This window comes from Thamnophis elegans, chromosome 2, assembly GCF_009769535.1.
Source record: "Thamnophis elegans isolate rThaEle1 chromosome 2, rThaEle1.pri, whole genome shotgun sequence".
NCBI lineage: Eukaryota > Metazoa > Chordata > Lepidosauria > Squamata > Colubridae > Thamnophis > Thamnophis elegans.
This window is the reverse complement of record NC_045542.1, coordinates 138,776,532-138,790,452: the sequence shown is the minus strand read 5'-3', so window position 1 is coordinate 138,790,452 and position 13,921 is coordinate 138,776,532. Positions and strand designations below refer to the sequence as shown.

General features: G+C 37.7%; 1 protein-coding gene across 7 annotated transcripts in view; it reads left to right on the top strand.

Annotated features, from left to right (window-relative positions):
* PTPRG (protein tyrosine phosphatase receptor type G) overlaps positions 1-13,921 on the top strand; it is a 731,369-nt gene that overhangs the window by 641,843 nt on the left and 75,605 nt on the right. For 4 of the 7 annotated variants that reach the window (XM_032209411.1, XM_032209409.1, XM_032209408.1 and 1 more), the window contains exon 14: positions 7,331-7,417. The exons of the other annotated variants lie outside the window; for them this stretch is intronic. In XM_032209411.1, coding sequence (XP_032065302.1) covers positions 7,331-7,417 — 87 coding nt within the window. The remainder of the gene's footprint in view (positions 1-7,330; positions 7,418-13,921) is intronic. 7 annotated transcript variants of the gene reach the window in all.

Genomic DNA, 13,921 nt, shown 5'->3' with positions numbered 1-13,921 from the left:
GGTTCTGTGGTTTTATTATTCTCATGAGCTGCTCAAAGTTGCCCTTTAAGGCCACCTAGAACTTTTAAACGATTTTACTTTACTTGTATTATTTTAGACTTGAGTTAGGAAGTCAGAGGCAAAAATGTGACATAAAAGGCAACTTGTAAAATAATGGAGATGAGTTGAGGTGAACATTTTGCCTCTCAAAAGGAAGCAGAACATCAAGAGGAGCCCTAACTCCATCATAACTGAAAACAAGAACAGTTCTTATGTGGATATAACTGGGAGATAAATATATACGTGCATTGATATGTGCATTATTGTTATTGTTAAAATCATTATCATCTGTCCAGTAGGCAATTATCTGGGTGGATTCTAAATTCATTTAAACCACTATTTTTTAAAGGGAAATAAAAGCTGTATAATCATCCGATTAATAGCAAATGATTAATAAATAAATGTCCAATCCAGACACCAATAGAATCTATACTTCTTGGGGATTAAAATGTTATGTCTCCAGTATTATTGATGATTTCCCAACTTACCTGAAAACATTCTATAATCAAAATTCTGGATTGATGACCAGTAAAATGAAAAACAGCAATTAATTTTAAATATTTATCATAAAAAATTACAAAGAGAAGCGAGATGGCCCGAAATACTTCCTCATAACTGAATGTCCCCTGCTCTTCTTGGTTTTTGTCTTTTGACTATTTATGCTCTATGCTATCTTCAATCTAAATAGTTGAACAAAAAGAAAGCAAGATAATACAGGTTAGTCCTCAATTTACGAGCGCAATTGGGACCAGAATTTCCTTTGCTAAGCAAAGGGGCTCTTAAGTGAGTCGTGCCTGATTTTATGACCCTTTTTGCTACGGTTGTTAAGAAAACCATAGTGGTTCAATGAAACACATTGTCACTAAGTGAATATGATGTCCCCCCATTGACGCTGCTTGTCGGAAACCAGCTAGCAATCATGTGACCCCAAAATGCTGCAAACGACTTGGGTTATAATTACACACCATTGTAATGATTAAGGGTGGTGCAGTGGCCTAGAGATGGAGCTCTCACCTCACAATCAGGAAGCTGTGAGTTCACTCCTAGACAGAGGCAGATATTTCTCTCTCTCTGGGCACATTGAGAATATATCTGCTGAATAAAACTCCACATTGGCCACAAGAAGGGCATCCGGCCAGTAAACACTCAGTTCCATTCAGTTGCTCAGACTCCACCTTGCAAGGGGTTATGCGGTCATTAAAAGAGGATGACGATTGTAGTGATTAGTATTAAAGGGCAATTTTCCTTGTTTTCTTTTTTTAATTGAAAGTTGGTGTTGTTGTACTAACTGATGTCTTATTTTCCTCTTGGAATGCCTGATCATTTTAGAGACAAACGATCTGAGTCTTTTATTTCATTTCAGTTCTTCATGGTTATTATTTGGAATATTAGTTAGAAAATTATAGTTCTGCACTCTGGAACAGCAGAGCTCTTGTCCTTTGTGTGCCATCCTTTTAGAAATTTTGAACATTATTATCCTATCACACATCCATCTTCGCTTCAGAAGGCGAAACATACCCACCTCTTTCCATTTTGCTTTACAGAACTTCGTTGCTACTCTAACGATCACTGCAATCTTGTATCCAATTTGGAATGTGGTACTCCAAATTGGATAGAAGATTGGAGAGGCAGCATGATCAATGCACCACAAAATTGCTTCTAAAATTTGTAAACTATACTTCTGTTGATGCAGCCTATCACCAGAATTAGATTTCATTCAGTGACTATGAGAACTGGCTGGCTGGATAACTGCCAGCGTCATTATAGCAGCACACCTACTGTGCTGTCCACAAGTCTTTACATGTAATCCTTATTTGAGGTATTTTTATTTCCAATACGTCATTGTGAAATTTGATTTTATTTCACCAAATTTATTGGCCGCCTGTCTTGCGGTTCAGGCGGCTCTTGAGATACAAACCAACTTAGGCCAGCAATCCATAATCATGTAGATATCTTAGACTGTGACCCTAGAAGCCGAACGTTTGCCATTGATAGCATATGCATACTATCATGTCACAGGTTGATCATAGTGTTCTGGAGAGGTATAACTGGGAAGATGTCTTTTGATTGACACAAAATAACATAGATCTTATATCTCAGATATATGGTATTCCTATGTGTCTTTAAAACATCAAAGAGAAAAAAAATTATAGGTTCACACGTTTAGTGAAGCTGTTGGATGAGGTCACCAGAAAGCATGGAGTTGGGTATCGTCAATATGCAAAACATTGTGTATCTTGACCCCAAGCCAACCTAGTGATACTTTCAAGATTCTGTTGCAGTGCTTGAAGATTGTTGTGATCTGGATAGACAATAGAATAGAATCAGTGGTGGGTTCCGGATTCCGTTCCAACCGGTACAGTTGGAACAGCCTTGTCATCACCTATGTCGATGCACGCAGCGTGCGCATGCATCATACCTGCCTGCGATGCTTCCGCAAGCCTCCACGACACTCCAGCTGCTCGGTGGAGCGTTGTGCAGGTGCCATATGCATCATGCATGTGCGTGGAAGTGCCAAAAGCTTAAAGCACATGTAAGGAGCACGGGCAGGCAGGTGGGCCCTCCAGAGCACCCTACCGCAACGGTACCTGGTGCTCTGGGCAGGATCCGGTACACCTGTACTGGGGCATACCTCCTGCAACCCACCACAGAATAGAATAGAATAGAATAGAAGAATAGAATAGAATAGAATAGAATTCTTTATTGGCCAAGTGTGATTGGACACACAAGGAATTTGTCTTTGGCGCATATGCTCTCAGTGTACGTAAATGAAAAGATACATTTGTCAATATAGAGAGGATAAGCTCTAGGTAACAAATGCCATGGTGTTAAGCAAGCCAATGGTTCATTATGGATGTAGTTATGTCAAAAACTGGAAGTAAATGCCAGTATTTGGTAAAATCATCATAAAACCTGAGTCACATGACCATAGGATGCAGCCCAGTTGCCAACTGCTGTAACATGACTATGGAGGAGCAGCCATTGAACTTTCAAATCTGGGTCACAGCTACCCCTTGGGGAAGTTTGTTGTAACTTCAGATGGCTTTAAGGGACAGGTCATAAGACAATGACTATCTGGTTGCACTATACATTATGCTCAATAATAAACTGTGGGCCACAAACCAGAAGAGCCAAGTTCACACATTATGCTAGGCCTAATTCAAATAAAATACATTATTGTTTAGGAAGGTGTCTTTCTGTACATGTGCGACTGTCATTACAAACTTATTTTTAGAGGCAAGGTCATCATTGTTTCCTTGCTTTCGTTACATTTTTTAGCAGTTCTTTCTAAACAGAGTTTGACTCAGCTGGGAGAGAGGGGACAGAAGTATAAAAATAGGAAGAGGCAATTAACATTTTAGTTTTCAAACAACAGCAACTCTTAAGTGGAATATAAATTACAGCCACTCCTGACTTCCAGCGAGTAAAGAAATTAATTCACATTTCCAACTGCAAAGGTTTCTGATTTGCACCCCTACCTGGTTACTGCAAATAATCTTTTAATTATTCCAGCCCATCTAGCCTGATATCTGAAATTGTAATATTCCATTATATATTTTACATACCTTGGTATGTTTAGATACACAGGGGAGTGTGCTTAGCTTCGGTATAACCATTACTTTTAAAAAAAGAACCGAGAAAGTCAGTAGGAGTTATTAGATGTTAGTAGTGGCTTTTAAGAAATATAGTATGTTTCCCTTTGTGGTGTTACAACACACTTCACTTCACAAAGTACAAGGCAGGCTGCTTTAGAGGGCATCTAGCAATTTAGCCTATGTGGTAACATCTTGTAGCTGAGTTATTTTCAGCCTCCTTCCCACTTATACTACAAGCAGTCCTTGAGTTAAGAGTTACAGTTGTTAAGCAGATCATTCTGTGACTACGCCTGATTTTACAACCTTTTCTACTGCAATTGTTACGGGAACACAGTAGAAATAAAGCAAATGCTATGGGTCATTAAGTGAACATTGTGGTCATTAAGTGTGCCTGCAATGGGTGGGTTTTGCCCACAATGGATAGTTTTTGCTGGAAACAGAAGTAACAGAAGCATCCAAGCACTGACCATGAGGGGTGGAAATAACCATCAGAATTAATGTCTGGCTCACAAATACTCCTTTTTCAGCATGTAAGCAACCAGTCATAAATCGAGGAATACTGTATCAGATTACTTGTGTTCAGGAAATCAGTGATTTTTCACCAGTAGCTAACTACACAAGGCTGTTTTCAGATTAAAAGAAACATTCTCTTGAAAGCCTTTTAAACATGTTGTAATGATTAAAAATAATTAATTAAATATTTAAATTAATTAAATAATTTAATAAACAGGGACTCAGTGGCTAAGACGCTGAGCTTTTCGATCAGAAAGGTCAGCAGTCCAACAGTTCAAATCCCTAGCACTGCATAATGGAGTGAGCTCCCGTTACTTGTCCCGGCTTCTGCCAACCTAGCAGTTCGAAAGCATGTAAAAATGCAAGTAGAAAAATAGGAACCACCTTTTGTGGGAAGGTAACAGCATTCTGTGCGCCGTCGGCGTTGAGTCATGCTGACCACATGACTACAGAGACGTCTTCGGACAGCACTGGCTCTTCAGCTTTGAAACGGAGATGAGCACTGCCCCCTAGAGTTGGGAATGACTAGCACATATGTGTGAGGGGAACCTTTACCTAGTAATTAAAGCCATTTTTGTTAAGGAAGAGATTCAAGAATAGGAATGCCATATATACTATGCTGGCATTGTTTAATTGTTATAGTAACTGACTCATGTGGCTAAATTAGCCCTGACATGCTACTTCGCATTATTTTGTCCAGAGCAACGCAGCCTCATTTAACTTTTATCCCCTCCCTCCCCATTACTAAAAGGTTGCTTCAAAAGAGAACAGTGCCAGGATAGAGTGCCCTACCTATAAGCCACTTTCTGTCAGGGTTCCAAATAGCATCCAAAATTAAATCAGAGTCCAAGGCAAAATACTGCTCAAAGTTCCAATTTATTAAGAGAGCCATTTTGGCACATCTGGAAAACCCAAATCTGAAGCTTCTCGGTTTTCCCCATCCAGTTTAAAGTTCATGATCTTGCCCCCACACCCACAAGGCCATCACACGGTCCAATGTTCCACTGCCATGCTGGCAGTTCCACCCATCCAGTTCCAGTCAGGTGCAGAGGTACCAAGACAAAGGATGACCTTGGCATTCTAGAAAGAAATTTTATTTTGGCTACATAGCATTTTACTTCGTACTATCCCCCCTCCCAATTCCCCACTATAGAAACAGCATAGTAGAATATTAGAAAGTGTGGCAGGCCAAAGATCCAAAAGGAACATGGCTGCAGACCTGACATTTTCATTACAATATCAAGTCACAAAATAACATGCAAGTATTGTAACATCCATAAGGAAAATGGGAGAAACATCTGAACATAAACAACCCGTGTATGAGTAATTTTTCAGAAGTGTGTATGTAAAATTTGTTTTTCATTGCTGATGACATTCTTCAGAGTTGGGGCTACAGCAGCCAAGGCTATGAAGTTTTGTAAAAGAACATGGTAACACTTCATTTCTTAAGGCTTCCATTTCTTAAGGCTTAGCTTATCCAATTACTTAAAGAGTATCATTTTTAAAATAGGCGAGACCCTGTTTATCAAACTTCCTAGATTAAAAAGAAACCAAACCAATCAACCCCAGCCTGTGCAACTCATCTACAGTTTCCCAAAGATATTCCAGTTCCATGTCATATCTGTTGTGGAAATGTATTCTATAGATTATCATAATTTACAGGTGCTGAAAAGAAAATAGTCTGAAATGAAATTATCCAAAAGCATATGAACTAATATTCTGAAAATACCATCAGTCCTTGACCTGGAGTTTCTGAGCACATGGAGAGATAGCTGACTTTCAGTAGTTATGTCACAGAGTAATATTATGTGCTGGATTTATGAATTTCTTCAGAGGAGAGAATCATAGTATCTTGTTTGCTTGTTTGTTTATTCATTTTTTTATGCCTCCCATCTGATTGATACTCACTCCAGCCAGCTTTATTTATTCTTTTATTTAAACTCTGTACTTTGGGCTAATCCAGTTGTGCCACTGCTTCTTAATGTCCTTTCCTGTCACGCTCTAGGCATTTTCCAATTTAATGTCAATATGGATATGGTTTTTATTTTCTTAAAAAATTATTTTGTGGAAACTTAAGGAAGCTTTTCTGTATTCTGATGAACTGTCCTATGTATCCCACTCCCAACTATGAAATCAGAAACCCCAATCTCTTCTATCGTATTCCTCTCTTTTCTATCTTTTGAGATACAGCCAATCTCAAATTCTAACAAAAGATAGATCCTGCCGAGTTTTTCATTCATGAGAACCTCTGATTTCAGATCTATGGATAGAAACTGGACAGCCAAGTAAAAGGCTGTATGATATTTTCATTATTATTATTATTAAAATGCCTATAAATCAGACCTTGTGAAATATAAAAGATATAAAGAACAGTTTCTGGAATTGTGTATGTCAAGTTTAATGAGAAGAAGGACTAAGGATGACATGATAGTAGTGTTCCAATATCTCAGGGGCTGCCACAAAGAAGAGGGAGTCAAGCTATTCTCCAAAACACCTGAGGGTAGGACAAGAAGCAATGGATGGAAACTAAAGAAGGAGAGAAGCAAACTAGAACTAAGGAGAAATTTCCTGACAGTTAGAAAAATTAATCAGTGGAACAACTTGCCTCCAGAACTACCAACACTGGAAGCTTTTAAGAAGAGTTTGGATAACCAATTGTCTGACATGGTATAGGGCCGTGATGGTGAATCTGTGGCACGCCTGCCACAGGTGGCACGCAGAGCCATTTCTGAGGGCACATGAGGCATTGCCCTGTCAGCTCCAGTGCACATCCACCAGCTGATTTTCGGCTGTTTTTCGCCCTCCGGAGGCTTCCCTGAACTTTCAGTTCTGTTCCCGAACTTCCGGTTTGTGCATTGGGTGGTTTTTCGCTCTCCGGGGGCTTCAGGGAAGCCACCTGAAGCCTTCAGGAGGAGAAAAACAGGCAAAAGGGTTAGCCATCACTGGTATAGGGTTTCCTGCCTAATCAGGAGATTGGACTAGAAGACCTCCAAGACCCCTTCCAACCCTATTATTCTAAGCATAATTAACCCTTGGGGGCAGGGACTAGCAAAGAAGGTTGTATAGAGAAAAATAGCAGAGCAATTCAGTTAGATAACATTTCTGCATTACCTTTGAGGTTATATCCCAGGAATTCTGTTTATAAGCTTTATATACTTTTTTTTTTGTCTCTCTCTGTTTAGAAGGTGTAACAAAATAAAGTCCAAGGGCTCACCCCGATATTTCCATGAAGTGTCTTCTGCTCAAGACAGAGGAAAGAAAGGGAACAGGTGAGGGAAGTTAAGATAAAATGGGTGGATTTTACATTGGCTTTTTTTTTCTGTAAAATTGATGCTTTTGTAAAAAAAAAAAAAAAAAAAGGCCTTATTGTAAAGTTTGACAAAAGAATGTTGATTTCAACCAATGAGCAAATTTAGACTAGCGGTAGCTACGTTGGATATAAAACAATTACGTCAGAAGCAAAATTGCTTCACATAGACAGGCTTGACTCACAACCACAATTGAGTCCAAAATTTTCATTGCTAAGGAAGATATTTGTTAAGTGAATGTTGCCCCATTTATTGACCCTTCTGGCCACAATTGTTAAGTGAATCACAGCAATTGTTAAATTAGTAACACAGTTGTAAAGGGAATCTGGTTTCCCCGCTGGCTTTGATTGTCACAAAAGATGATCACATCACCCTGGTATGCTGCAACCATCATAAATACGAGTTGCTTGCTAAGTATCCAAATTTTGATCACATGACCAAGGGAATGCTGAAATGGTCGTAAGTGTGAAAAACAGTTGTAAGTTATTTTTTTCAGTGGTGCTGTAACTTCAAATGATCCCTAAACAAATGGTTGTAAGTCAAAGACTACCAGTATAGTAGGGTGGTAGAATAGAGGATTTGAATGAGATGTTTTGCAAAGCTTATTAGTGGTAAGAAACCTTTTCTTTAAAATGTTAAGGCAGTTATGTCTCTTGCTAGACCCACAGCTTCAAAGGCAACCCAGGATATCTACTATATTTACACAAAACAATGCTGTTGCACTGATTGTCAGCAACACAATGCTGTGATACACACTCATACTAATAGAGATAAGCAGAGCTGACTTTTGAAGCGGGAGCTTGAGCCAAGGTAGAGTTTTAGCAATTTGAAGAATCTTCCTTGGTCCTAACATGTTTTATAAAGTACTTTTTAAAATGCTTCTCACAGTATAGTCCTATGCATTTTGAATTAAATGGTATTTCGTTAAATGTAGTTTTTACATTTTAGAAGATTTATCATTAATGCTAAGCAGATTTTGTTAAAAATTTGCAAATAAGAGTAGAACAATTATATTTTGCTCCTGTTGCGGTTGGTTATATTGTTATTAATTCTCTTCCAACTTGGAATGCATTTTATGGTTAAGTATTTTTGGCCATTACAGTATGCATTTTATATGCATTTTCACATCTTTTTTAATGCCAAAAACTGCATTGCACTGATTCATGTCTGAATTCAGCTTACTCATTTTTTAATATCTCTAGCAGTAGTGAAGTCAATGTTTATTACAAGACAAAGGAGGCGTAGAATTATTGCTTGAAAGTTACTGTTATTTCTTAAAACTCCATGACATCCTTGTTAGCACACTGAGCAAGGCTGGACTGAATGTCTATGCAGTGAATTCATTAGATCCATCGGGAGCCAGGAATCCCATCAATAATTCCTTATTAAAATGGATTGAAGGATTGTCATAAGGAGTGCACTGGGTCAGAATCAGCACTAGTAATCTTCCATTAAATGAGACTTTCATTAAGACTTGATTGTTACAACATTGTAAAAAGAAATAGCAATACTATCAAAGACAGGCAAAATCACCTAGAGAAGTAGGCTGAAAATAACATAACTATTTAACAAAAACAAATCTAAGGTTCTTTATTTGTGAAATAAAAATCAAGCACACAAGTTTAGGATGGAAAATATCTGGCTTTATAATACCCAACTTTTTTGGGCATCAGGGACCGGTTCCAGGGAGAGTTTTTCCGCAGGCCAAAGGAGGCGTAGTTTCACATGCTGCCTACATCCCGCGGATGTGGCTTCGCTTGTTTGCGAAGGTTTCTGGCATGCCACGGCCCAGTGCTGCATGGACTGCAGGTTGAGGACCCCTGATTTAGAAAAGAGATCTTGGATTAATAGTTGACTGCAAATTAAATATGAGTTAGCAGTGTGATATAAATAGTGAAAAATGCTCTAGTTTACATGAATAGAAGTCTCAAAGGTGCTATTTTTTCCCCCAAAAGGCAACTGGACTGTTTTTTTTCCTTGAGGAGGAAGAAGAAAATGTGTTGCTTGTCATCCAAGAAACTTTATCAGTTCTGATGATGGGGGGAGGGATGGAAGGATAGGTAATGACAGTGGGATGGAAGGATTGGTACTGACAGTTGAGACTGGATGGTGGTAGGATGAAAGGGGAGATTATGATAGGATGTCCAGTGGGAGGAATAGAAGGATTGTATTTCTTTACAGTCATCTGGTCATTAGTACTCTCTGAGATGGAAGATGAATGCAGAGAAATACAACCCTTCCGTTCCCTGCCTCCCACCATTTATCAGAACCTATCCTTCCATTCTCCTGCCATCAGAACTGATGAGGCTTCTTGGATGAGAAGTGAAATGTTTTCTACTTCCTCCTCAAGGGAAAAACAGTCCAGTTGCCTTTTGAAGAATAAAAGCACCTTTGAGACAACTATGATGTGGATGACTGAGAAACTCCACGGACATAAACAGAAGTAAAAAAATAATACTTCTAACTTGTTCTGCATTCTTTTGAATCCAACTTGAGAACTGTCATTTTTAATACTACACTTCATGAAGAATTAGGACAAATAGGGTCATCAATATTCAGTGTCCAGAAATATAGTCCAGTAAAGAGAGATTAAAAGATCCAGTCTGAGGAAACAAAAAACAAGGTCGACTTTTCAAATGCCTAGAAGGATGCAATTTTTTTTAAAAACCTACAATTTCTTATATTTTGTCCCAACGTGCTTGGACATGCAGTGAGGGGTAACTTATAAAAATGCAGGTTGAGGTAGAGTAGAAGGCAAAATCCAAGTTTGTCAATGCAGAAAGTGGACTCTTCAGAAGTCTTATTGATTGATTGACAGTAATTGCATCTTCCTTTACAAAAAAGGCATCATTTTTGATTTCTAGCAATCACCATATATCAATATTTTTCTATGACAGCCTGTCTTTTACCTGTTCTTTCAAATTTGATGTCTTAAAGCTTTTTCGAAGCTGAAAATCATAAGTAACCCCAGTGAGTTTTAATAGAAAGAATTAATATTTTAAGGTATATCTTGTTATTTTTCCTAGCAGTATGCATAGCAAAGTGTGCATCTGTGAATCATACTAAATTTAACATTGGAAACATTTAAGTTAATATCAAAATCTTTTTTATCAGGAAAATCAATGGAATCTTCATTCATATCATTCGTTATAGAAAAAAGTATTAATGTGCATGGTGTTTGTATGTCTTTTAAAGATGAATGAATAATGGTTAAATTACTCATTTTTTTAAAAAAGTATGATACAATACTGTACTCACTTTCTAAAACAAAACGTAATTAGGGGAATTTGCAAATTGAAATTAGCCTAGTTCTTCATTTTGTCATCAAATGGAGCACTTAATTAGCATTTATGCTATTCAGACTCTGAATTTAATTATAAACGAAGAAAGATTTAATTTGCATTATTGTTTACATACAAAAAATTCAAACGTAATACTGTGAGCGTATGAATTATTATTATTTTTTACTTACAAACATCACATTGTAGAAAATAATGGGTGAAAAGTTGCTTTTTAACTTGATCCTAATTTATGAACATACTCATCCCAGTTTAGAAAATATATTAATTCTCTTCATTATGCCCTAACAAATGTGTTTTGAATACAGAATAGTGAAATATGAAAATTACGGGCATATTTAATTGCAACATTTAGCATCCCTGAGTTATCTTACGCATAATGCTTGTCAACACTTTGTGCCAGGAACATAAATTGCATCTTCCTTTACAAAAATAATTATACTGCCTGCAAAGTCTTGTGATGGAGTTGCTGGTCCTCTCAGAAACAGGTGGATGCTTTCAAGAGCCCACATTCCAGTGTGTGTTAAATACTATCCATCCATCCATCCATCCATCCATCCATCCATCCATCCATCCATCCACACATTTATATGGCTTCCCATCTCACAGAAGCCACTCAAGGCACTAATAGCAGGGGTGAAATTCAGCAGGTTCTGACAGGTTCTGGAGAACCGGTAGCAGAAATTTTGAGTAGTTTGAAGAACCAGCAATTACCACCTCTGGCTGACCCCAGAGTGGGATGGGAATGGGGATTTTGTAGTATCCTTCCCCTGCCACACCCACCAAGCCACACCAACAGAACCAGTAGTAAAAAAAACCCTGAATTTCACCATTGACTAATAGTCTATTAGAAAAGTTAAATTATGAACACTCTATAGCAGGGGTTTCAAACTCACGTCATCATGGCAGCATCATGTGACGTATCAGGACTTTTTTCCCCTTCGCTAAACCGTGCAGGGGCATGGCTAACACATGATGCATCTGGCCCGCAGGCCAGGAGTTTGAAAGTCCTGTTCTATAGCAAAATTTAAGCTTTCTTTATTAAGTAAAGTTCATTGATTCTAATTCCTTAAACGTGAGCATAGCAACTCATCCCTTAATTTGATTCTCCCTGATATTACAGAACTGCACAATGTAATCTGGTACACGAGAAAGCTTACCTGATCATCAGAAGTTGATTTGCAGTTTTTTTCTGTCACTCTGGGTTAACCTGGATTTTTGCAACCCACATCTGATAGTATTAGACTAAAAAGTCAAACAACCCTGTGGGATTTGTTTTTTAAATTTTCTTCAGTAATGGGAAATTTTGTCAATTTGAAAATTTGAGGCTTATTCCAAGATAAATATGTGCTGTTATTTTAGAAGCTTGAGATTTTCTTAGACTGATAAATTACTACTCATCTTACCTTGCTACAAAGAGATATCTAATTCAAACTGAGGAATAGAAAGCCAGTAGAAGTGATATTATTTTTTGCAATTGTTCGTCTGCCATTTTTTTTTATATTGCTGCTATTAATTTTTACCTTGTCGTATGAAAAGAAACTCCCAAGTTGCTGATTTGTGCCAGCTGTTATCTGATGTTTGCATAAATAAAACAAAATGGTATAACTATACTTTACAGAACAGCTGCTTTCTTTCTTCATACTGCATTATGAAATGAGCCGTTTTCCCCTACTATGATTCTGAAACAGATTTTCTCAATTCAGTGTGGACATATCGTGGTCAATAAAAGTTACTGTAAATGTTCTAAAATGGTCTGCCAGTTCTAATTATTCCCATAATTGTGTAAACATAAACCACACACATATAATCCTAAAATAAAGAGTAGAGAATTACTCAGCACAATCGATAGTAGGTGCAAGAACAGATCAAAACAGAAAGGTGCCATGTGCAGCCATACAGTAGAAACCTCACCCATTTTACACGCGTGTAACACTGACATATGTACAAAAGGGTGGGGGCTTTAATCGTATTTCCGAAATGTCATTTCGCCTATTCCGACATAGCTTTCAGGAATTAGAATCTCCTGAACTTTTCTTAATGAAACTTCACTTTTGTTAAGGGGTATTATAATTAATTTTTCCAATGGACTATTATTATACACTGCCCCAAATTGTTTCTATGAGATGAGCAGCCATATAAGTGGGGTGGGATGGATGGATGGATGGATGGATGGAGAGAGAGAGAGATTTAAAGCACACTGAATTATGGGCTCCTGAAACCATTCTCCTGTTTCTGAGAGGACTTGAAATTCTTAGTAGTAACTTTTTCATCACAAGCCCTTGCAGCCAGTATAATTTTTTGTAAAGAAAGATGTGATTTATGTTCCTGACACAAAGTGTTGACAAGCATTATGCGTAAAATAACTCAGGGATGCTAAATGTTGCAATGAAAATATGCCCATAACTTTCATATTTCCCTATTAATTTTCATACTTCACTATTCTGTTCACAACATTAATATTGCTATTATTCATTGTTTTGATGCCCACCCACCCCACAGTTACCACTGCAAACATCTTAAGATAATGTGCAACCATAGAGTATGTTATTAAAATAGCCATACTTGGAAACTGCTGGATTTATACAATAAAATCTGATACAAAAATTACACCGTTCCTGTTACTTCAACAAGATATTACTGCTGCTCCTTTTTGTATTGTCAGCAGGGATGGGTGTCCTTCAGCATCCCAGCTGGGCCATCTTTGTCTGGATTTACAGTTGGCATTCACTGATCCACTTTAAACCATGGTTTGTTGAATAAGCCACAGTTGTTAACTTAGTATTCTAATTTCTTTATTTCTTTATTTATTTGTAAAATTGATATTGCCATCTACTCGCCCATGGCAAGGCAGCATACAGGAAATAAAAACCCAACATAAAAAATAAAAATAACAAAAAATTACAGTAATAAAATATACCCCACACCACCATTCATCTAATAAAAGAATATAAAATATTCTCCAAGGCACCTGAGTGTGGAACAAGAAGCAATGGGTGGAAACTAATCAAGGAGAGAAGCAACTCAGAACTGAGGAGAAATTTCCTGACAGTTAGAACAATTAGAACAGCTTGCCTCCAGAAGTTGTGAATGCCCCAACACTGGAAATCTTTAAGAAGATGTTGGGGGAGGAGAACTGACGTCGCAACAGCACGATGTGTGATCT